This window comes from Hypomesus transpacificus, chromosome 14, assembly GCF_021917145.1.
Source record: "Hypomesus transpacificus isolate Combined female chromosome 14, fHypTra1, whole genome shotgun sequence".
NCBI classification, from domain to species: domain Eukaryota; kingdom Metazoa; phylum Chordata; class Actinopteri; order Osmeriformes; family Osmeridae; genus Hypomesus; species Hypomesus transpacificus.
In genome coordinates this window covers 1,811,219-1,832,627 of record NC_061073.1, presented here as the reverse complement: position 1 = coordinate 1,832,627, position 21,409 = coordinate 1,811,219, and the positions used below count along the sequence as shown (strand labels likewise).

At 38.9% G+C, this 21,409-nt stretch overlaps 1 protein-coding gene across 2 annotated transcripts; it reads left to right on the top strand.

Annotated features, from left to right (window-relative positions):
• The first annotated feature begins 1,558 nt into the window (after window positions 1–1,558).
• On the top strand, window positions 1,559–18,638 carry kitlga (kit ligand a). 2 transcript variants are annotated; one of them, XM_047034645.1, is made up of 10 exons: window positions 1,560–1,819; window positions 13,799–13,906; window positions 15,695–15,751; window positions 15,861–16,013; window positions 16,213–16,414; window positions 17,055–17,099; window positions 17,696–17,799; window positions 17,993–18,102; window positions 18,331–18,384; window positions 18,477–18,638. In XM_047034645.1, exons 1-9 carry the CDS (start codon window positions 1,805–1,807, stop codon window positions 18,359–18,361), a joined length of 825 nt encoding a protein of 274 aa, XP_046890601.1. In that variant the 5' UTR covers window positions 1,560–1,804; the 3' UTR covers window positions 18,362–18,384; window positions 18,477–18,638. The 2 variants fall into 2 exon arrangements, with proteins under 2 accessions (XP_046890602.1, XP_046890601.1); XM_047034646.1 differs by lacking the exon at window positions 13,799–13,906 and having other exon boundaries at window positions 1,559–1,819.
• Window positions 18,639–21,409: the final 2,771 nt, after the last annotated feature.

The window sequence follows — 21,409 nt, the reverse complement described above, 5'->3', positions numbered from 1 at the left end:
TTTTAGTTTCATGTAGATACCAATGACAACGCGTATATCTTTCAGGAAGAAGTTACTAAAATCAATATCAAAGTACACATAAGAAGAAAGTAGGCCTAGCAATGATCACTCAAATATTTCTATAATTAGTCCACATCTTATTCTCTTGTGGTAAAGGTGTGGAAGATGATGTCTTGTAGAATTACAGTTTTGTCCACTTCATTCAATGGACAAAATTATGGTCCTCCTTAGTTTGAAAGGCCCGCGGAGGAGGTATTGAGGAAGAGAACTGATGCCTGGAGTCAGGCTTGCTAGGAAGATCCTTTGAAGGTCCTTAGTGGAGATAAGAAAGCAATTCAGTGCAAAGTGAAAGGGGTCTTTCCCCCCTGTTCTTTCTTTTGAATGGCTTGCTGGTGTCAAGAAGGGCTGATTGTGTACTTCGGATGTGGTAGGAAGAGACCACAAAAATATTGAATGAAAGTTCAACAACCGCGAATTCGCAATCGTTGGGACCACGTAGGCTACGCGCTCACACATTTTGTGGACCGACCGACCGACCGACAGAGCGAGCTAAAGAGCTACAGGTCACACAGCAAAAAAAAATACAAATTAACGTAAATTTAATGCAATGACTGGCAACATTATATCAGTAGGCTATCAGTATCTCCTTGTACCCTCATTGGTTGTCACTCTTTCAAAATGACACTTTGGATTCCAATGTCTCATGGATAGGCTGCAATTCAGCGTTGGACCAGACTTTGCTCGTAATACGGGATGGTTTTGAAAACGTAAATGACTTAATGACAGCAGCAAGTCATGAAGAGTCTGATTTAGAAACCAGCATTGAAGAATAATGCACGTGCTACAAAGGTTCACTGCGAGTGATCTGAGTGAAGTCAGAGTTCACGAAATCATAGATGTAAAGGATTAGCAACCACATAAATGTCATGATGACTCAATATATTTGGATTATTTGCCCATTTACTTGTGATTCCCAAATGAGGGAACTAACGTAGGCCTATAGCCTATAAAAGTTTGGAACGTATATCTGGTTCATGGCTTATAGATTTCTAAACTATATATGTTAACAGTCTTCAACCTCGTGTGGTAACTTAATTTATGTATTTCAGATCATGTGCTTGGGACAGAACAGAACTGTCCACTACTTAATGACTAGGCATATGAGCACATTTTCCAATTCAAATAATACCACGTCTTTAGTGCTTGATTTTTAAGTGTTAAACTGATATTATTCAAGTTATTTTCATACAATTGTTTTATTGGTAGGGTGTAGATAAACTGATAGGCTACTGACAGTTTCGTGCGATCCCCTCCACACGCCTTTTCCCTCGGCGTTCAGAACAGAAAGCGATCACTTTCAATCAGAACATTGAGTAACATGTAATTCTTGTGTGAAGTGAGCATATAGCATATATTTTAAACCCAATCATTCAATGTTTTTTAAATACTGTTTTAAAGTGGCTGAAACACAGGAAATAGCTACGCGGCTGATAAATGTGCCTTCAGTAATAGAGCGTCGGAATAAAGTGGGCGGCACTTACAAGGCTTTGCATAAAAGGGTTGTCCGGGATAAATCTCAATCTTACCAGGGTTTCACAGTACACAGTTCCGTGCGTTCGGCATGCCGTGTATTTGGATACGTATTATCACAACAGTGCTAAGGTTTAAGCTTTTATTCCTGCCTGGATATTATTGACTCGAGCATTGGATATGTGCACGCGGGATGGTGAAAACCCCTTTCCTCCCCGCAGAAGTAAGATAAAATAGGGTTTCGCATACATTGGATTTACTCCTCTCGTTCCATATGAAGAAGTCAAAAGTAAGTGAACACAGACTACACATTTATTAACATGATTGCCTGGTGATTAATTAAGAGTTATATGGCAAATCTACAAAGATTTTCATTTAAGCGTGAGCTTGACTTAGTAGCCAAGCTACACTAAATGCACTAAAACAACAACAAAAAACATGGAACAACACGTTATTGACCAAACCATATTACATTTAACACCACTTACGTGTATAAATACACCACTTATACACCCTTTACTTGTTGAGTGACAGTAGCTAATCTCAATTCTCAAATGCGTGGGTAACATATCAGGAAAGCACAAATGCCCGCCTATGACATTAGTAGCTAATTTGGAAGTAATATTCTCCTCATCTGTTTCCAGGATATACATTTTTTGTTGAGGTTTTTTATTTAGCATAACAGTGTATTCCCCGATGCCTATTCCCCGTTGTGTTCACTTACTTTATTTGTTTAAGCGGTTTACTGAAATGAAATTGACTAAAACTTAAATGTAAGCAGTTAATTACTCCCCCAAATCATTAAAATCATTAAAAAAAATCCTTGCACATCAAGGTCAGTCTATATCAGCTGTCGGTTCCATTAATTCCTTACGTTGGCTTCAAACACCACTACAGAACAAGACAGATCACCCTCTTGTCGCTGTAGTTTTGCATGGTGATACAGGTAAGTAGGCTAAGTCAAGACATCCAGACTAATCAAAAACAGTGGTCTCTCTTATCCTCCCTTGCTCCAGTAAAACATATCACTGACCCTGTCAGCATATTTGACCCAATCCTCTGATCACCTGATTTTGTGCCACATATGGGAAGAATTAATTGTGTGTTTTTTTCTTCAAATGTACTGGGAGGAACATTATGCCACAATTCCAGTCTTTTTGTGCATTCATCATAGTAAAATTGTTACAATATTCAATAATGCATTATATACACAATAATAGTCATTAAATTGGTCCGCTATACACTGCCAAATGTCACAGCTTTATCAAAAGCGATGATGAACGAAATGCTTCAGCAGATGAGCAACCCCACAGAGATGACTCGTTTGCCCCATCCTTGTTCTTTTTACTGATTCAGTGAAACCTTCAACATATTCCTGGCTTTTTTTGGTCTGCTAAAAGTCATACTCAAGACTATTGTATCAGAGATCCTCAATGCCTCAGTCATCAATGTACCAAGTCAACAACAAGACAGGGTATATCAGTTTACCCCTTTATTGCTCCTCATCCACTGCCCCTTCTTAACAGCTTGATGGAAAAGCAGTATCTCTCTGGCTTTTTCTCAAAAGGCCATGACTCTAGGGACGTCTACAGACACCGGTGCACTGAGGGGTCGCACATTGACAAGTGTTCATATACCTGCTTTATGATTCTTCCTGTGGGGAGAGCAAAGCGCATTTAGAGAGATATAGTGGTCTGGTGTAAGAAGTCTACTAGGCTATAAATTAGCCCATTTCTATAAAATGAGTGAGATTTATGTGAGTTTAGCTTTTTCCCGCATATACACGCCCTTTCGGTCAGGTAGCGACCAGAGGCTAGTCTGAAGCCTGGGATGGAATTAGGTGTGACAGATTTTTGCACTGTCATTAAATAATTGTTGATTTAGAGACCACAGTCTTTAAGGTTAAGCATCGAACGTCTGGGAAGTGTCACAGGCAGGCCACAAAACCTTTCACAGAGAAAGGAAGGAGGGAGAAAGTGGACAGTCCAGCGGAGATGTGCGCGCAAGGCAAGTGGAATGCTGTGGCCCCAGTGTCCACATGTTTAGGAATGCTAGTTGAGGGTGTGGGTTCTTTTCACTCAAATAATACATTCAAAGAGATATATCTTTTAAATACATTTGTGTACACTTTGGTCAATTAAAGCTATTGTAAAGTAGACATTAAATGCTACTGCTTCAATTCAGTGCCGTCTTTTATCTTGGTATCTTATTATCCTAAGATCTTCAATAGTGGCAGTTTATCACAATGTAGCAGTAAGGTACACTTAGCTGCTATTGTCTCATCTTACACTAGTGGGTAGTTTTTCCGCTATGGCTTGTGTGTCAGCGTAAACCAGTGCTGTAGATCACAGGAAGATGATTACAAAGAGTAGCTACATTTGACAACAAGACTGAATTGAAGTGCAGTACCGACAAGTGCAGTACAGACAAGAATAAACAAATGTTTATTTAGCCGACACCAAGTGTATAAGTAATTCTGAGCTCAGTCGCTTCCCTTTGATTTGGTATTACTTTTTATTGCTTTATTCACTTTGATTTGGTATGACTTTTTATTGCTTTCTTTTTAGTCTACTACTAGTGAGTGTAGAAATTGGCAAAATAATCAATTCTCACCGGTTTCCTGGACATACCTCTTAGCCAGTAGTTCCATGAAAACTATTTCAGAGAACATTTGACAACACAAGACCTGTTTTCATGATACAAGTCATACTTGATTTTGTGCTACTTTCTCCTATCTATTCAGTGATTTTAAACAAACAAGTTGAGGAAGGACATTGAAATAAATACCTATCAACTGAAAAACCACATACATTTATGCAGATTTATCTGTCAGGGTATACCCTTTGATACTGCATGAGTGCATAGCACAGTGGGAAAAGAAATGTTGCAATGAGCTGGACCATGGAAGCATGTTAATTAGTCTGAGAGTCTTAAGTTGCAAAAAGGCATAGTTTACAGATGTTGAGGAACAGATAAGGAGGTTCTGTAATTATTTGTACACTCCTCTCAGTTGTCAATGAAGAAGTCGCATATGAATTATTATGACTGCAGAACCTCCGAGGTTGCTGTACTTAAGCAATGCATCAGCACTGATGGATCGTGGTAATGTTCAGAGATTTATATTCTGCATAATGGCCCAAGTAATTTGCCTCCAACTCATTTGTGATTCTTGTGAAATACTGATTAAAATTATTGAACTGAAACTTATTTTGGCCAAGCTCATAAAAATGTGGGATTGTGAACAACAAAGTAGAGTGTTTAGTGAGGTGAGCAGCATACATTTCCCTCTCTGCATGAATGTAAACGCTCATTTAGGTCATTCCACATATTTTGCTGTAAACACACATGTCTGTCAAATTTATTTGACATATGTATGACCATGAATAGACAGAAAACATATTCTGTGAGGCATGTGGCCAATTACACTTTATAGCAAAATACTTGAGATCTTGAGATCACTTGTGTACATAATTGTATTTTCCTGCTATGATTTAAAGGAAAATTTAACTAAAATGGAATGCAAAGGAAGGGGTTTGTCCCAATAGGATGACACATTAAGTCATATGAGGCAGAGATAAGTTGCTGTCAGAATAAGGATTGGTTTTCATATCATCATCTGTTCTAAGGGGGTGTCAGAAGATACAGTGGCATGACACTTTGGAGAGACGGGAACTAAGAAGTCATACAAATACTACAGATTTTGACTAGTGCACAGACACTAAACAGCATGATATATGGGCAAACAAAACAAGGGCTATTTTGTTTTAGTTGCGAAAGGGTCCTCTTATTTTGCCAAACTCTGTGAAATCCTTTGTTAGGTTTCATGGGAATGTGAAGGCTTGCCATGTTAAGTATTTATTCAGTTTGCAATTAGCTGTGGGAGTGCTAACAATGGCAGATATTTTTTAAGGAAACCAATTTGGTCACAGTTTTACTTATCTGGTGAGAAGTACATTACCTTGTGAGTTAGTTATATTCGTTTTTTAAGTAATTCTGGTGGTTGTCATTAATCCATTTGTAAAATATGAAAAACGTAATTAATAAATTAATTTATATTTTCCAGAATCTGAATCATGGAATATTTATTTATTTATTCAGTCTTCACTTTTATGGTGAGTTATGACATGAAGCATTAGTTACCTAATAAGCATGCTGTGTAACCTCATTTGACTCCATCACTCCACCAACGATACTGATCCTGACAAGACCACATCCTTCAACCACCTTTTTGAATGCTTAAAACAACAAGAATCACATGCATAAGATGTTTCACAATGTACAGCTCAGTGTACACAATCTCAAACTGATATTTGGACAATCAAACAGGTTTTATCGTGACTCCAGTTTCACAACCATTTCTGCTACATCACCACGAAGCACAACTACATCTTTCATCAGAGCACTTGTATATGATTTATCAATCATCTATGTTAAATAACCATCTGTATCCTGACTTAAATGACAACCAGTCTTCTTTATTACTCCTAGTATTATGACATTGAGGTTCCCGTTATTTAACACCTTACTTCATTATGTTGAAGGAGAGATAAGAAAATCTTCAAGCATTGTGGCTGCGGTCTGAAGTTAAAGAAGCCTGTCTCCACCCTGCCATTGAAGCATTCATTCATCCTGTCATCACTGTAGTCAGTAGCCATATCAGATATCCCTGAAAAGCCTAAACCATTTCATTTTTCCTCCCAAGAGGAGCTGACAAGATCTAGACGGATTATTCACAGTTGTTTTAAGAAGAAAATGACTTAAAACAGTTTTACCTGATTTAAACACCTACACCTATAACATTCTATACCTTGCCATCAACCTGTAACATCAAGTTTATTGTGAATGGTAAAAACCAATGAGTGAAACAACTGGAAAGCTCAAAGTACTGTCTACCACTCCTTAATACCTTTGCTGTTGGTTTGACAGCACTGTTTGCATTGACAGCAAAATGCTGAGATTGTAAAAACACGTTGAATACAACTGACACCCTGGGTTTAGTATTCCAGTGAAATATAAAGTAGTTTAGCTTTTCCTGTGTTACACGTTTTAAGTTGATTGTGTTTAGTCCAAGCTTTTGTAAGTGCAACTGAACGAGTCAGGCAGACTCGATGCTATTTGTCAATGCAAATTGGATTTAGACACATTTTAAGAGGGCACCAGTCGCTCACTGCCTTGGGGTGTAATCCATCACGCTCCCATGCCTCAGGTCAGAAAGGATGCTCTTCAGCTTTTTCCTGCCATGACTTCACCTCATCTAATTCAGAAGTGTTTTGACAAAGCCTAATCTTCTCCTGTCATGAGAGTAACAACTGTATAAGCCCACTCAAAAATAGTAGAGGAGTTACCATGTTTTTTTTTATTTTTTATTCCTTATAGTGAGCAAGGAACAGACCCAACTTTGGTCTTAGACATTATGTCCATTGGCTGTTTCCATGTTGCATGAGTCTGGAATTAGTCTGGAATTAAGAGTCCCTAACAGTGAGCTTTATGGATCAAAGCTGTTGCTGTGCTGGCACAGAAACGATTTCTGCAAACAAATTGGGAACAAGGTATGCTTGCCAATAGAAAAAAACATGGCCGGATGGCAGGCATGTGACACTAATGTTATGCAAAGGGCCTTGTGTTTTTGTGTAATGAGATTATGTGGTACAGGCCTGGGTATCTGGAGAGCCTGTTTATGTTAATGATGCCCTGGGTTCAAAGTGCCTGTTGAGAATCAGACATGGATAATCATTATCAGGAAGTGCGGCCCCCACAGATCTAGAGAGGTGTAATGTACCAAACAGAGGGACAAGAGGGCTTTTAGTACCCTGGATAGTGTACCTACCTACTTTCGTGTCAGTCCACAACTTGATTTAGCCTGCCCTACTATGGCTCTGGATAACATGACACAGAACATCATGACCTTAAAGCCTTGATTCTCTATGATTGTTGCTCTACAACATAATCAATCTTTGAACTTATTTTTTATATCCAGTTTATGGGCACACACAGCTAGTCTGTCAATCAAATTCGTTGTAGGGAACATATCCCAATAACAATTTTGAATAATGTTATGCAACGCAACAGCACTGTAAGTTAATTATGTATGTGTGATGCTATTTTCTGTTCCCTTAAATGTGGCAAGAAGGATTTGATGAAATCCGGCTTGGTATATTGCACCCTGCTGACATTTCAGTCAAAATTAGGAGCCTCTAGTCAGTGAACATACACATATTTTCCAATGTTTTTCTGTGTGGGATTGAAATCTCCATTTTATAGACACATAGTCATTAATTTAATATACTCCCACTGCCATCTGTGGAAAGGGTTTTATATCGATTGCACCTCTTGTTCACTGTAATGTGGGTTGTAGCAAGCAACAGAATATGGAACACTACAGAAATACCATGGATGTGAATGAGACTGTATGCAGAGATCAAAGCCTTTTAAGATCTTTTTTGTGCACTCCGAATTGTTTGAATGACCTTTTTCAAAAGTGACTGCCAAATACCTTAGATATAAAACCAAACCGTATGATAAGAATGTTAATAAATCTCTCTGCACTTGTAATGTTTTATAAGTCAAAGGAAAACATTTATACATATGCAGCCTAGCAGTTGCGAAATAGTCAAAACAGTTATTATAATCACTCTTGATTATGCACTAGCCAACAAGTGCTGATGTGGGATCATGTACATGTTATTGATTTCCCCTATCATACTTAAATGTCCCAGTGGGAACTTGCATGGAAAACAAGTGGGCTGATATCTTAGACATCAAAATCTAAATGTTTTGGCAAGCCAGTAACCCAACATTTGTCTCTGCAGACCCAAGTTACCTTTACAGTGATGTTTAACTTCAGAAAAAGTTTTTGTTCCCACTTTAACTCTTTCTGTCTTAACCGAGATGCATGTCTAAAGTGAAGCATTACGCTTTTTAAACAAAGTCACATATTGCTGATTGTGTACACTATTTAGTACATTATCAGGTTCTGTGAAGGATACACATACTGCACACTAGTGTCACTACATTTCACAAAACACTTTTTTCTAAGTGGCAAACTCCATCTTTCAATTAATAAACCGTAATGCCTTGTGATTAAATAGCTGTTACCAAATAATTACGATGTCAGAACAGGTATTAGAATGTACAGTTATAGACACTGTTGTAAACTTAGGGTAAAGCTGTACCAATATGACTAACATCCTCCCTGTGAAGCAAGACTTTAACTGAGCAGTGAAACATTTCATTTTTTAATTCTTTATCTCAGCATCATGGTTGGGGTTAAGGAGAACCCTGGAAGACAAATGTTTGATAGTTGAAGAGGATATGAACCATGCTTGACTGGCATCTGGCCAGACATGTTGTAGCCAGTGGTCTCCTGTTGGTCCTCTGATTTCAGGGGTCGTGATCCTGTCTCATAAAGAGCCAGGACACACAACTCTCCATGTGGCTCCCATCACCCGTCCCTCAGCTCCTGCTGTGCTGATTGCTCTGATCGTTTGACCCAGTCTGTGGCCATCCTAAAATGTACTATTTGTCAACAGTCATAAATTCTAAGGCTGTTTACTGTGTCATTGATATTGTGTTATGCATACATGCGTGAGTGTGTGTGTGTTCACTCTCATGCATGCATGGCAGGATCCTTGTCCACACACCATCAACTCTTGAATTGCACCTTAGGCTACATTGTTAACCAATAATGTGTCTAGTTTCCTATAAGGCTAGATGTATCAATACACACACACTGAGCAATTATTGTAAAGCAGATAGCTAAGGCAACCAAACAAAGGTTAAAAGCTAGTATTTTGAGACAGGTTCGAAAAAAAAACAGAAACAAATGTACAGGGGAATATAGTTTGGGATATTTGGACTGATGTTAATAGAATAAACCACCTGAAAAAGTCGGGTGCCAATACGGAAATGCAATACCTCCCAGATCCATTTGCTTCAATCTGAGTAGCTGGGGGTGGGGGCTTGGGTGCAACCTAAAGATGGTGTAGGCAATGTTGTGTTGAGAAGCACTTTTTGTCTTATTTATCTAAATACATTTAGCAACCAATACATCTAAAGGTTTGACGGTATGAAATCAATCTGACATCTGTGGGCGTCGCAGGACTGTAATAAATAGACAAATCATTGATCCAATCTATTCCCGTTGTTTTACGGCAGTTCTGTAGTAAGGGAGCGCGTTCAAGTGTTTTGTGGGAATGTTATTATGGATTGAATCATTTGGAATAGAAGCTAAAATAGCTAGCTTCGTAAAACTTGCTACACCAGCTTTAAAACTGACGGCAAAAATGGTAAGACATTGGCAGGGGGGTTTTAGGCACGAGGCGACCGGGCAGCCGCCCGGGTCACCACATTTAGGGGTGGCATTTTCTGCCGAGAGGGGCGGCTTTTTCTTTTCTTTTTTTTTTTTTTTTTTTTTTTTGTGTATTTGGCCCCCTACTGGACAACAAGGTATTGCGGTTGTGTTCGTGCCACTCGTTCCGTGTAGTCTGTTGGGGCGGCCGGCGGGGTAGGGGGCGGCACAAGATTTCTTTGTCCCGTGGGGGGTCGCTCGGGGCGTCAAATGTGCATGGACTGCCACTGGACATTGGGCCAATCTACTACCACCGGTAGTTTTTCTTACGCGTGTATTTGTGTTACTCTACCATTCAAGCCAAAATTATCATTCAGTGAAATGGTAGGGAAATGGGTCATATTGCACTTTTATTGCACCGTTTTGAAGCCTATTTAATCAAAGCAGACACTTGCACTTACACTCAAAGTGCTGAGTTCAAACTGAAATAGAGTGGTTGATGTCAAGGAGAATGTGTACAAGATACACTGTAAACGTTGTATCAAATAGAACATACACAGAAGGGTACACTTCACCTATACCTAGAGAAGTACATTTACATTTAAATGCCGCATATTGTGCCCTTAGATCAGCTCAATAGTCCAGACTAGCGCTTTGGGGCCCGGTCTCTGTCCTGCGAAGCCCCACTATTCGCAGATCGCCTGGCAGCCCATTCCGCCTCTGTACACTTTATATGAGCTGCAAGCACATCGGTGGGATTGCCGTGGGGAGCCAGCATGCCGTGCATGAATACAGTTGAGCTGTAGTCAACTATATGCAAATGAGCATGGCACGAAACCATGTGAACACTGATGAACAAACAGGATGTGGGAATGACCATGACGTTGAGCCTTCTTCATTAGGCTACTTTGACTAAGTTTAGTACCGGGAGCAATCGCAAAGCATTGCACCTGAATATACTCACAGATTTTACCTCAACAATCCAGACAAAAGGTATTTTATTTGATGGTAATAGTTTAGCTTATGAGGTTAGTTTAGCTTCTTATGAAGAACTATAGGCCTACACAACCACATTTTTTAACTCCCTGGTTTAATTGTTTCATTCTACTGTCTAGTTAATTTAGATGAAGTAGCATCACATGTGAAACACAAGCATTTTGAGTTGATTTACAAACACCAGTCAACACGCCCCCAAGCCAATTTGTCACAGTGACGTAATATCATTCTGTGTTGTCGCGTATACTTGGGGTTCCCAGGGGCGGTTCTAGGATCAGACCTTTTAGGGGGGCTCAGCATAGACATACTGTATATATGTCTATGGGGCTCAGCCCACAATGAGAATGTGACTTGTGTTCTTAATCTGCGCCATGTCATTACTTCTTCTTCTTTGGTTTTACTGGCAGACTACCAACGTTAAAGGGGCATGGCAACACTGGATATTAAACCTGCTTAAAGCCCTTTGAACCTGTACATGTTTGTCATCTGCCACTAACAGATACGTTTGCAAATTCTTACGTTAGAACTAAAACTTATTTAAGATAATAATAATTTATAACTTTTTAGGGGTGCTGAGATGAAATTGCTTGAGCACCCATAAAAAGAGTCTAAAATCGCCAGTGGTTATACGGCTGTATGGCGAGTTCCCATCAATAACAATTAAATCCAGGGTTGTGGAAGCCATTGGGAAGCAAGGCACGAGGAGTCTGAATTGAGCGCTGAGAGGCGTAAATGTTTTTGAAAACGTTTAACCTTTTATAGTGACACTGGGGTGCGTTAACCATCTACAGACCCATAGATACATTTACATTTACATTTAGTCATTTAGCAGACGCTCTTATCCAGAGCGACTTACAGTAAGTACAGAGACATTCCCCCCGAGGCAAGTAGGGTGAAGTGCCTTGCCCAAGGACACAACGTCATTTTTTGGCACGGCGGGGAATCGATCCGGCAACCTTCTGATTACCAGCCCGACTCCCTCACCGCTCAGCCATCTGACTCCCCGTACACGTTACTTGGTGTCCGTATTCTTGCTGGCTCCTCTAAACGTCATTTATGCATGATTACTGAGATTGAAACAATCTCAAAAAACGTGGAAACTAGCCAGGGCCACCTTTTCATCTGTTTCTTCTGAAACAGACAATGCAAATGCATTACGGTGATAGCTAAAGAACCTAAATATATAGCTGCACGTCCGACTAGAATCATACTTTGTCAACACACACGTAGAGTCAACACCCAAGCAATTTGCAGAGGGTAAAATCCAAGTGCCCAGCTGCTGCATGCTCTGGTAGTCACTGTTCCTACGCACAAAGTTGCCTATGGTGCAGTATTACGGCCATAATATACTTCACACCAAGTACGCAGGATGGCTGCAGCACGTATCCTGACAAAGTATGCAGTGTATGTAAGCAATGCCTTCTGCCCAAAAGGCATCAACATACGATGAATGGAGACCTCATCACAAGGTCAGCAGTGACCTGAGAGGCAGTTCTTTCTATTCTTTCTACTTGAGAGCAAGACGGAGAAGCATCCAGGATGGGATCCCTCCAAAATTTTAATTAATTGGTTGGAGGCTATAGGCTATTAAGCACAATTCCCTAGAGGCCCACATCAAAACAACAATTCTTTCACACTCAAATTTATAGATATATAAATTAAGCTATTATAAGCTATAAATATGTGATCTTTAATATATAAATCAATGCATTAACAAATAACCATCGTAGACCAAGTAAAGGTACTAAGTATGCATGCAATCTCAGTGCTTTTCAGCAACAATGTCACCATAACACTGAAAATCTACTCAAATTTTCAACTAACAGTTTTGTATTTACCATTGCTTGCTCAAAGATTTGCATAGCCAACATTATTTATGTATATGTCCAATATTTTAGACCTTTGTTATTTTTCTTGGGCCAACTTTCTTCTCGAATGTAAACATTTCAAATCTTTTATTTCCAAAGATTGAGAGCTGCAAAGAGAAGGAAGAAGCAAACACTAGGTTGTAGTAAAATCTTGTACGTCACCTCCCCCCACCACCTCTCCATTTACATCCATCCCATATATTCCTCTTATTTAAAGACAATGGCCGGGTTTCCCAGATTCGTTAAGAAGATCTTAATGCTCAGAGCTTCTTTGGAGCGTTCTAAGAACGCTCTAGAACGCTCTTAGAACGCTCTTAGAACGTTTTCTTAAGAAGCTCTTAGCGTTAAGAGCTTCTTAACGAATCTGGGAAATCCGGCCAATGTTATTTGATAACCAAAAGAAGTAAAGAGAATTTTAATTACACTTCATCAACCCTAAACTTTAGTTGCATTCCCCTTAGCCTCTCTTCCATTGTTGGCAATTTGTTTCCCAGCTGCAGTATGATGATAAAGATGGCAGATTAAAAAAGAATATTACAAATCTGTTGAACTCCTTGACATAAACTAAAAGAAAAACAGTCCGCCAATTCTCAGAAGACATAGCTCAGCATTCATCTTGCATACTCCAATCTGTGAACTTTTACCAAAATTCCCCTCCAGGTTTATAACTCAAAACAACACTCTCCAACCTAATCTTCTGCTATGTTTTTTGTTTGGATCAGTGCGCAATCTCAGTTAAGAGGAATGGTGTCTGTTGCTTACAACATGCTCAAACCAGCAGAATCATAATGGTTGAAAGGTTGGGAAATGGAGTGACAGAAGTCTAGGGAGAATGGTGTGGTTCGAGCAGGCATTAGCTCAAGCCTCATAAAAAAAATTAAAAAAAACATGGCCTGTTATCAAATGTCTGTGAACAAGAGCTTGACCAAAGGCTGCAATTTTGTACTGGGCCACAACAAAAGAAATGCCAAGGTCTTTTCAATAGGAGTAGAGATTGCATTACTTGTGAGAACACCATCTCCAAAAAGACAGTTTTATTTAGGTCCAGATTGTTTTTTAGCTTGATATATCGTCGTAGAATGTGTGATTGCTTACCACTTTGTGTTGTGTTTTTCAGATTTGGATACACGTCTGTGTCCATTTATTGCTCTCCATCACGCTTGGAGTTTACTCAAGTGAATTTGTAAACCCTGTGACAGATGACATCACCAAACTTTCACAATTAGTAAGGCATTTCCACTTATTTATCAAAACTGTGTTGATAAATGATTTCAAGCTGTCTATTGGTTATTTGTTGTTGAGCAAGTGTTTGTAGAAAGGAATGCAATTCTCTGGTGCTTTCTTGGGTCAAAAGGATGTAAAACCCTAAGGCAGGGGTGGGGAACCCTGGTCCGAGAGAGCCGCTGTCCTGCATGTTCTAGATGTTTCCCTGCTCCAGCACACCTGATTAAAATGAATGGTCATTACCTGGCTTCCACAGAGCTTGATAACAACCCATTCATTTGAAACAGGTGTGCTGGAGCAGGGAAACATCTAAAACATGCAGGAAAGCAGCTCTCTAGGACCAGGGTTCCCCACCCCTGCACTAAGGCTTAAGAATCAAGTCGGGTACATTCATTACAAAATTACAGACTGAAGTAGATCAAGAAAACATGGAACATGTTTGATGGGAATTCATCACAACACAGCTACATAATGACACTAGAATGGATTGCATATATTTCATAGACTTTATGAAATGGCTGCCATTGTCAGAACAACATAGACTGGAAACCATAGGGATACATTGGGTGTCTTGTGAAGCCAGATGTCTTCAGTCACAGACTGCATTTTGTTTCTGTTTAGACTATTGACTTGTTTTCAGCTATCAAGCCCTGTCAAAAAACGTTGTCTTTGTATCTGATCCAAATTCACAACAGTGTAAAATTTAAATTGTGCTGTAATTGTACATTTGTGGTTCATATATTTGTAATTGTTGCATAATATTCACAAGTTTACACTCAGTTTATACCTTGTGTGTGAATGTAATTTGTAAAGCACAGGGTTGAAATTAGGCACAGGTGCTTGTTTTTTTGTAAATTCCAAAAAAGTTGATTAGTTTGGAATTAGGTTTAAGATGAACACAGTTTAGTCCCGTTCTATGCTTGTGCATTACAGTGCCGTCTACCAATATAGCTTAGATCTGAACTGTGCTCATATTCTTAGAACTAAAGTAACAGGGAGATATACAAAACCATATTCAAACCAGTTGTGCTTTACCACTATCTGGTGATAATCCATACAAGTACTTGGATGATAATCCAAAGTGTGCAGTGGCCTCTTAAATATATTATATTGCTGGACCACTTGTTTGAATACTTGAGTTCTGGGTCATTTTCATGGGACAGGATTTGTGAAGGCTTTTAGTAGACTGACAAGCTCCTGCTCATCAAACTTGGACAGAATGAGTCAGACCTGTTTTCAAGCCTTGTACTACAAATGTGGACCCAATATTTGTTGTTACGTGTTGTTTACAGCCTAGTATTGACACCCTAATTAAGAGAAGGTCATCCTATAATGTTATAAGGTGTTATAGCATTTGAAGACATCATTTAGCACTACAGTATAATTCAGGATGTGTTCTCAGCCCTCACAAAATGCATTACCTACTTGAAACCACCTGTGCTCATTTTTCCCTGCACAAGGGACTCATTAAACCTGAGATCTATGGTGTAAAATGTGCATATTTTTTACTAGTATTTTCCCTCTTTATTGGTACATTTATAAGATGATTATTTTCTATTTGCTATTAGTTTCAGTATAGCTCACAAAGATTTAAAACTGTGCTAGGTTCCATCTGGTTCTGATAATGGATCAAGGCATCCTATGCATGCATAGATGGAATTATGTATTAAGATACAGTTGTCCTTTTGTATGAATAAAAGGTTAATGTTGTTGCTTTGGATTGCTACTGTATATTCAATAATAATTATTTCACTGTGCTTCATTTTTCTGTATTTTCCCTTTTTAACAGAAACAAAATATTCCTAAAGATTACAAGATTCCTGTGCATTACATTCCAAAAGAAGAGGTGAGAAAAGTTCTCTTTTTGTAAGCTTCACAATTTCTTTTGGAGAATATTATATTCTTTTTCTGATTCACTTTAACATATGCATATCTAATTTCCTTCTTTCTTTTAGAGTGGAATGTGTTGGGTGAAGCTAAATATCTTCTACTTGGAGGAAAGTTTAATAGAATTGTCACTTAAGTTTGGAAATATATCATCTAACAAATATGATATTAGCATCTTCATCCAAATGCTGCAAGACATACGATTTAAGATGAGGCCTTTGGTAAGTTGTTGCATAAATCTGTTGGCTCTTCAAACTCATTGTAATTTAATACGTTTGGTACAGTCCGGTAACAAGTTCTACCAGTCACAATAAACGTGATCTATACAGTACCCAGATCAATGCCCAAGAAAATGCTTGCAACACCCCGCAAGTCTGCCCAGCTTCAATCTTTCCACCCTCAATGTTCTTGTCTTTACAGGAGGCTTTGATGTTAGATTTTGAGTGCCACTACAGAAAGGAAAGATGGCAGACAGGGCGTTACTTTGAATTGGTGGAAGATTTCCTCAGAACAGCAAGTCAAGAAGAATCAAGGAGAGATTTGACAGACTGTGAGCCACCTTCCTGTCCCACAATAACAACGACCACAACAACAACAACAACAACAACAAAATACTCAACAGGTCAATATCTAATCAGCTTGAGAAACAAGGCTGCTAAAACATTTTTCAAGTTTACTCTGTACACCTTGTTATGATTCACACTACTCTAAGATTGTTGACACTGTAGACTCATTTAGTGGTCTACCATTTCCTGTTATCATACCCATATGGCTACAGTCTGCAATAAACACCTATTTATGTAGTTTTTTCTAGGCTCGATTGGATCTCAAAAGTTATTTCTCTCATGGCCAGATCATTTTCAGGCTATATCTCTTGTGGTGTTTAAGGTTGTCTTTTTGGGTTTACACAGCAAATGCCTTTCTTTCAAGAACTTTAGGAGAAAAGAAAACGTTTCAGTTGATTGGTAGGTCCATTGTGGTGTTCCTTGTTGCTAGGTCACAGGACCAAGGGAAGATGTCCCCAGGTGGACTAGATGAAAAGAAGAAAAGGACTGAAACCCCACTTGTGTACGTGTTGATTACAGACCAATCTTCAGATCTTCCCAAGCGCTTGGTCTTTCATTTCTGGAGAGGATAGTTGAGATCTTTTGTCTGAGGAAAAGAAAAGGTGTCAGCAAAGAGACTTTTTAGTGTCCGACAATGACGTTTTTATAATGAGTATTAACAGTCTACCTTCCTTTTTTCCTCCCGTTTGTCTTCAGTCAAGACCACAGACTGTGATGACTCCACACGAAACTGTAAATCATGTAAGTTAGTTTTCTAATGTAGGTTACTATGTAAATCCTGTAAATGAAGTTATCTTAATAAGACTAATGATCCTTGTGGATCTGACTTATCAGAAAGACACTATTGGAGCTCAAATTAGATGCATTTGCCCATTTAGTTTAAAAGTAGGCCAACAGGATTTTCCTGATGAAACCTACTAGTGACAGTTGACTTCACTTGAGACTGTTGACTTCACTTGACACCCAGTAATATATACAGTTTGTTATAAAGAGTGATGGAATATAGTGTAATGTATTTATTGTGATCAAGTCAGCCTTGGGTAATTCTTTAAAAATAAGTGTGAGAAACACATTCTATAAGGATCTGTTTCCTCTTGAAGTCAAGACAATTCCTTTGTAAAGTAGTCAGATCTCAGATGTTTCTAATAATAAAATGTATGGTGAAAGAGGTCCATAGTGCTTTCCTGCCAAGGTGTCCATACAAGAGTTACGTCTTTTAAATCAATTTCATTGGAAACCCAGAAGTAACCAATTTTGTTATCAGAATGTATTTCAAAGGGTCCCATTTCCTTAAACAAACAATAAACTAACTTTAATTCACCTTTGAATTCTCATAGGGAATGAGCCACTGAGGTTCTTGCCTGACGGTGTGGAGCAAAGTCTACTGTCGCTACTACTGCTCATTCCAATTGCTGCCATTGTGTTTCTTTTAGTGTGGAAGGTGAGGCAATCTGTGAAGGACTGTCGGCAACTTAGAGAAATTCGATTGTGTTTCTACAATTCTTTGCTTGTAGATTTACCATTTGTACCATCGAGTCTCACTCTATTTTAAGTCTTCTCAATACACATTTTCTGCCTGTCTGCAGTATGATAGTTAATACAAATCTTAATGTTGGTGCTTCTTTGAGTTTCAGGTCAAAGCTAGGAGGAATGATGATTCACCAGGTCAGAACTCCGTAGACGGAGTCTTATTCACAGGGACGGAAGGGAACTCCCACCAACTAACCGATGAAAGCTCTGAAAGGTAGGGTTTATAAATCTGGCTACCTTTCGTCTTCATTTCAGTTTAAGAATAGAATTTAAACGAGATCCCTAAACAGTACTAGACAAAACTCAATATATATTTTTAATAAACAAAGATAGGTAATTAGGAGTATGAATGAACAACTACCGTATATATGTATTTTCATAATTAAGGTGGTGTTTCATGCACTTTAAAGTTTAAGTGTATTTCTCCTTTAATGCATTACAGAAACAGATTGACCGTCATTGAGACCGTGTAACTGTTAAACCTTGTTGGAAATTGGTGAGTTTCCCATTTCGTTTTTGAGTTAACCACTGCACAATATGGACATGTTTAACTCGCATTACAAAATTGTCTCCTTCCACCTGGTCTAGGTGTCAAAAGGAATCCTATTGAAGAGCAAGAAAACGACACAACCATAAAACTGACAACTTAATTTCATCTATCTGATGAACGGCCTATTGAATTGATGTTTATTGGCCATGAAAGTTTGCACAGACACGGAATTTACTTTTGGCAGGATAGCCTACCTAGGCAGCCATCAGAGGCGCCCACCAGAAAGATTACAGCAAAGCATAACATGAGGAGAGAGGAGGAGAGAAAAAGGCAACCCCCATACAATGCTCCTAGAGGAGTACAGTATTGGAACAGGCAAAAACCTCAGCACATAAGCCCACAACATTAACAACACAACATTACAAACACTTGCAATGGGAAAGGGCGGTGGGGTAGACCAGCAGCATCTGGACCTGCGACCGTAAAAGGCGCTGGACACAGACCCGCCAGCCACCCAGGGAAAAGCAGTCGAAGGCGTTGGATGGGGGTGGGGGGGTGGTGGTATCTGTAGTAGGTGAAAGTTAGTGTGTGAGTAGGTCTGGGTTGGCGCCCTCGACCTAGGCCACGATCAGTCCGAGTCTCTCTATGCAGATAGTGTTGGCAAGGAGACGTCCTTGGTCATGACCCGGGTAAAGACCAAGCCACAGATGTTGATGGTGGGGGAGTGGGAAGGGAAACAGAGCGAAGCAGGGAAGGTCAGGGAGGGGAGGAGAGAAAAATGCGACCGCCTTCGTCGAGAGCCAAGAGGGAAGACATGTTCCTATGTTACGCGTCCTGTCTAGAAACTCGTCTTCCTAAACTAGCGGATGACATTGCTTAGACCTGCAAGGAAATATGTACAGTTACTGCACATCACTCCACCTTAGTTCTGGATAAGCTTTTCTTTCTTACCATCAACTTGACTTCAACCACTGCCAGATTTCATGGATGTGAAGTGAAATGAGGATTCTGGTCCACCTAATGAAAACATCTTGGGACTGGCACTGTCAGAAGGACTTCAACATCTGCTGCATTGACAAAACTCTCTGCAGGGAGACTGATCCAAAAGGTTTCGTGGTCATGCTATGTGGTCATGTGGATTTGGCACTGGGTTCTCAAGAACAGAGTGGAAAACTGAGATTTATTTCAATCTAAGGACTAAAGCGTAAATGCCTACCTCTAGTCACCCTTACTTTGACCATTTTCAGTGACGTCATCTACCACTTCAATCTTGGTTTCTACTTGGACTCTACAAGAAAAGAAACATTTTTGAACTCCTCAAACTGAATCATCTATTTTATTTTGGGCACTGTGCTGACGAGGTTGTATGATTAATTTATTTATTTACTCTGAATGCTAACAGCATCGTATTGCTGCTGTTGATTACACACCTGACAAAAATACATAACGTGACATGATGTAACACAATACAGTACATGGACAGGAAAAGGACCATAAGGGTGCAACTCAAGGACAAATAAGACACCCGTTAGGATTTGCTTTTTGTTGCAATTTTACATACTGTAAGGATGTACAAATTGTTTTCTCATACAAGACAACCATAGTGTGCTTGAATCACATTGACAGTTTCACTTGCAAGTGACATACAGTACATGTTCACGTTTGATGATTTGATCATTGATGGCATTTGAGTGGATAATGTGCATGGAGATAAACAACTGTGTATACAGCATGTACTGCTTTGATTAACAAACCTTAGGCAATAACAGCTATCCATGTTGATAAGACTGGAAAATCAGAGTTTTGATATCCATATTTCTATAAAAATCTGATAATCTGAAAACTCTGGGTTAATTGTCTGATGCGCAAACAGATATTTCCCAGGTGATCCACTACATCATAATTCTAGATACTGATGAGTTGTATCAGCAAATTTCACTCATCAGCTTAGAGGTACTTCTGTACTGCTTATTCATCTATGAGGTATATTTTGTATGTTGCATGTACACAGCTACAATACAAATACATATTTTATATAATAGCAAAAATGAATTAGAGTACGACACATAGATGGTTGTTAAATAAATGTCCCTGCATGTATTAAACAGTTTTCAATATTTTTTATACATTATTGGTTAAAGCGTCCCCCTAATCAACCGAAATGTCTTAACATTTGATATTGTCAAATATTAATCATTTTCCTTAGCACAAAAATCTGTACATATTTATAAACAAATGATGATGTAGATTATGGTTAACATTGTAATTACTTATTTCACAAATAACAAAAATCGAAAACTCCGCTCTATAAAGTCTTACACCACACATACCCTAACCCAGAATATAGAATTGTTTTTATTACCAACCATAACCAAAAATGATATCTGTTATGACAGTGACACTTTTTTGCAATGTCCTTTTCGCAGTTTCCTGCGGAGGTGATTATTTGAAGTTGTACCACTTGTACCCATTCACTGATGAATATAGAAGATATTTCAGCATTTCACACCATTTAGTCACTATCTGAGATATAATGAATAATATCCGACCCATGATGGGACAGTCTTTACTGAGCCTCCTTTTTGTTCAACTTGACCATCTATTTGCCATGGTTGTAATTTGCGTTTTCTCTCTTACATGTACCTTTTGGTGTTCTTACAAGCTTGCCAGATCTTCATTTTGTGCCTTGTTCAGAATTATGTTGTTAATTCCACTATGAACAGGTGAAACAATGATTATGCTGTTTGAATTTGAGCATGAGGGTCATTGGACCTGCTTGCAGTGAATTATTAACCATAACCAAACAAATAAGACAATCAGACAGATCCTGACCCTGTCTTTCAAAAATCAATTACTTCTGTTCAATCTGTAGTTGTTAAGTTTAGACCTGTAATTGTTTAAGTTTATTGTAAAATTCTGTCAGAATATTGATTACTCTCAGCATCTATCATCTACTATAAACCGTAAAATTCCATGTGACTTGTATGGTCTTGTGTGTTAACCCTCCACCTTTACTAAATAACAGTACAGT

What these genes read in the sequence shown, in the direction of transcription:
- kitlga (XM_047034645.1), top strand. An exon ending in TCACCAAACTTTCACAATTA is followed by an intron (nt 13,907 to 15,694) that starts GTAAGGCATTTC and finishes CCTTTTTAACAG; the next exon opens with AAACAAAATATTCCTAAAGA. An exon ending in GATTTAAGATGAGGCCTTTG is followed by an intron (nt 16,014 to 16,212) that starts GTAAGTTGTTGC and finishes TTGTCTTTACAG; the next exon opens with GAGGCTTTGATGTTAGATTT.